At 46.8% G+C, this 3,582-nt stretch overlaps 1 protein-coding gene across 1 annotated transcript in view; it reads left to right on the forward strand.

Annotated features, from left to right (window-relative positions):
• The window catches only part of LOC108795950 (mesoderm induction early response protein 1-like), a 13,186-nt gene that overhangs the window by 8,646 nt on the left and 958 nt on the right, over nt 1-3,582 (forward strand). The window contains exons 8-9 of the mRNA XM_018567304.1: nt 1,150-1,277; nt 2,942-3,081. Of these exons, the coding sequence (XP_018422806.1) occupies nt 1,150-1,277; nt 2,942-3,081 (268 nt within the window). The remainder of the gene's footprint in view (nt 1-1,149; nt 1,278-2,941; nt 3,082-3,582) is intronic.

The following is a 3,582-nucleotide window of genomic DNA, read 5'->3' on the forward strand; positions in this document are numbered from 1 at the left end:
TTGCCTATAATCTCCATCCCTGGCTCTCAATTCCTCTGTCCAGAGTCACTTCCAGATATGTGACTGAGCATGGGACTTTCTCCCTTGATGCAGTTCTTGGGCTTAGTTGGTAATCACCAGGGCCAAACACTGTCATGTGAAGAAGAGGGTGACGTCTTCATCCCAGGGTTTGACTACTAGAAGAATGGAGCAATGAAAAATAGTTTGTATTCTATGTCAGCAGATAGTGAAACTAGGGACACGGTAACAGCCCTGGACTTTCATCTATAAAAACAAGTCAGCAGTGGCCGAAATGTATTTCTCTGGAAACGGGTTCATTTATATCTTTTTAAGCATGTGCTTTATTGTCTCCTCTAACCATTCACATTGGCCCTGTGGAGATTACAGTCTACTACCCCAGAGTAGGGTTAATTCTAGCAGAAGCCAGTTAACATACAATTACCGTATTTTGCGGTCTATAAGACGCTCCGGACTATAGGACGCAGGGCTTCTGTGACAGAAATTCTATGACAGAAATTCTGTCACAGAAGCTGCAGTTAGTGACCACAGAGACAGGTGGCGCTGTCTCAGTAATCACACAGAGCAGACGAAGAACGACGTTCTTCGTCTGCTCAAGGGGCTCTATGGTGAGCTCCTATGGGGGACCAGAGGAGCGAGGGACCCCAAAAACCACGGCAGGGGGCGGACACGATTGCCGCCGCTCGATTTAATAAGAGGGATCTAATTAGATCCCTTTGTATTAAACGAGCAGCGGCTCCCACTGTACATTCAGCTCTGCTTGTCAGGAGCAGGGCTGAATGTACAAAAAGAAACTACTCGCCCGGCGCCCGAAACTGCATGTCCTGGACGTCGGGCGATAGGTATTCGCTCCATAAGACGCAGGCAAATTTTCCCCCTTGTTTTGGGGGGGTGGGGGTGGAATACGGTATATTGGGTACTGTAGGCAATGCATGCAAGCCTGGAGGGAACTCCTTGAAGACAATGTCCCTTCTCGGAATCATAAGTACAGTGCCGGAGCTGGTGTAAGAGCCAAATGATAAACGTCTGTGTCTTATTTCAGCAGGAGATTCTTGAGATATGCTGCAGGTAGCCTCATGTACCCGATTTTGGTGAATGTTTCCTTATCTCCATCCCGAATGCTTTTTATAGGTAAGAACACGGTCGGTCGGAGAGTGCGTGGCTTTTTATTATATGTGGAAGAAGTCTGAGCGATACGACTTCTTCGCCCAGCAAACACGATTTGGGAAAAAGAAGTACAACCTGCATCCTGGAGTCACGTGAGTATTTTTGATAAAAACAAGAGAATGAGTTTGAGACATGAAGAGCTTTGATAGGATGAAGCATGCAATTTTACTGTTTAAAGGAAGCCTCATAACAGCATTCTGAACAGATGACAAAAAACAAGGCACCGTTGAAAACAAAAACTACATTTGATATCACTATTAAACGTTTTGAAGTAGATGTTAAGCTTGCTTGCAGGGTCCTCTACTGTGAAAGTTGTGTCCCAAATGGCAAGCAGAAGACAAGGCTAGTCACCATTATTATCTTTATACTTCCTGCAGGTTAACTTTCCCCATTACTGACTTACCATGCCTTGTTCTTCACTGTGTCTCTGTATGTAGGCGGCCATCTTGGTAGAGGAACTGCTTTGCTTCCTCATATCAGAGCTGCCCCCTTGATAGTGAGGGATACTTGTGAAGCACCAGGAGAGGAGTAGTATGCTCAGATCCACAGAATGAATGAAGCAGGTAGATGCATGCATGGAAGATTGCTTCCCAGCAAGCAGCACCTTAGAGACCTCACCAAATCTTAATGCGTATCCCATGGGACTAGGGGTCAGTGCCAGCAGTGCTTTAGATCTCACAGCTATGAAGCTCAAGGCACTGGCATTCCTAGACACACTCACACAGGAAGTGCTCCGCTGTTTGTTCAGGAGGAATTCTAAACTAAAGGTTAAAGGAGAACTAAGGGGGTAAGGCTTTTGCCCATAGTTCTCCTTAGGGTAACGGGAGAACACAAACTAGCATCCTCCCGTCGCCCTACGCTCAGTATACCGCGAGCTGCTGCTCGCGGTATACTGAGACGCTGAAGCGGATCCCGACAATTATGCCGGGATCCGCCCAGCTACGTGACTGACAGCTGGCTCTGCCTATCTAGAGGCAGAGCCAGCTGTACCCGCCCCCTCCCCCGTCCTTCCTGCCAGTCAGCGCTGGCGGATCGGAGGGGGGAATCCAGCCCCTCCCCTGTCATGGCAGAGAGCCGTGACAGGATTGAGAGGTGAGCGAACGCCGGTATGTGTTCGCTCACCTCCCGATCTACTGAGCCGACCTGTGACATTGTCGGCTAGAACTATGAGGTGAGTGAAAAGCACTCACCCCATAGTTCTCCTTTAACTTTTCAGTGTGCTGCTTAGGCGCAGTTTCAATTTCTAGATGCTCCCTATAACATGGCGGATCTTCAGTTTTTGAGTTCAGGTCCACGTTAACATACAACAATGAGGTGGTTTTCTCCTGGAGATCCGAATTATTAAATTATAACCCTTTAGACGTCTGTCTACCAGATCCGTAACCAAAACTGAGGCACAAAACATTTGAAGGACTGCCTGTATAGATTAGCAAGTCCAAGAGGTTACTCATAGATCGGGACAGACCAAAAATCATATAGTAAAAAACATTTTATTATTATGCATGTAAAAAATATATGGACATCAATTCACCGACAGAAAGAATAAAAAAATTTAACGATGTCTGCAGACCTCAAACACGTTAACATACATCTGATTAAAGCTAGGCTGACCAGGAGAACGTTGCCGGCTTCCTCGGCGTCTGCGTGTAAGGCTGCGCAGTTTGTACATTTGACCAGCTGTCTCAATTGGTTCTGTTGTAAATTCTACGAGCCATGGCAGGTATAAAGCAAAACTTGAGGTGCCTTTATTTTCTAGGGATTATATGGATCGGCTTCTGGATGAAAGTGAGAGTGCTGCTTCCAGCCAGGCCCCGTCGCCCCCTCCCACTACCTCCAACAGCAGCACTAGCCAGTCTGAGAAGGAAGATGGCGCTGCCAGCAACACTAACCAGAATGGTAAGGAAGACTTAGCGTGGACCTGCCAGACATATAGATTTTCATTTTAAATGCATGCTAAGTAACCTATGAGTGTGACACATTAGGGTATTTATTATTTTTTATAAAGATCACAGTATCATTAAAGCTGAACTCCAGAATAAGCAAATATTGTCCTCATGCAAGAGTCATGTGTATTCTTCCTTGAATCTCGGTGAGCTTTGTGTATTCCTTCTAGATCCAATGTGAAATTTGGCGCTTTCTGTAATAAAAACTGCTCACTGCTGCTCTCTCTCCTTGTGCAGGGTGACTGGTCTTGTCTCCGCCCCCTTCTGTAATAAAATCCGGTCACCGCTGCTCTCTCTCCTTGTCTCCTGGATCTAGAGGGGAGACAATAAATCATACTTGAGAGTTTTAATACTACGTCAACCACTTGAGAACCACCGTCCGTCTCTCTCTCCCCCTCCCTCCCTCCCTCCCTCTCTCTCCCCCTCCCTCCCTCTCTCTCCCCCTCCCCCTCTC

Source organism: Nanorana parkeri, unplaced genomic scaffold (assembly GCF_000935625.1).
Source record: "Nanorana parkeri isolate BGI_ZX_2015 unplaced genomic scaffold, ASM93562v1 scaffold1028, whole genome shotgun sequence".
In the NCBI taxonomy this organism is placed as follows: Eukaryota; Metazoa; Chordata; class Amphibia; order Anura; family Dicroglossidae; genus Nanorana; species Nanorana parkeri.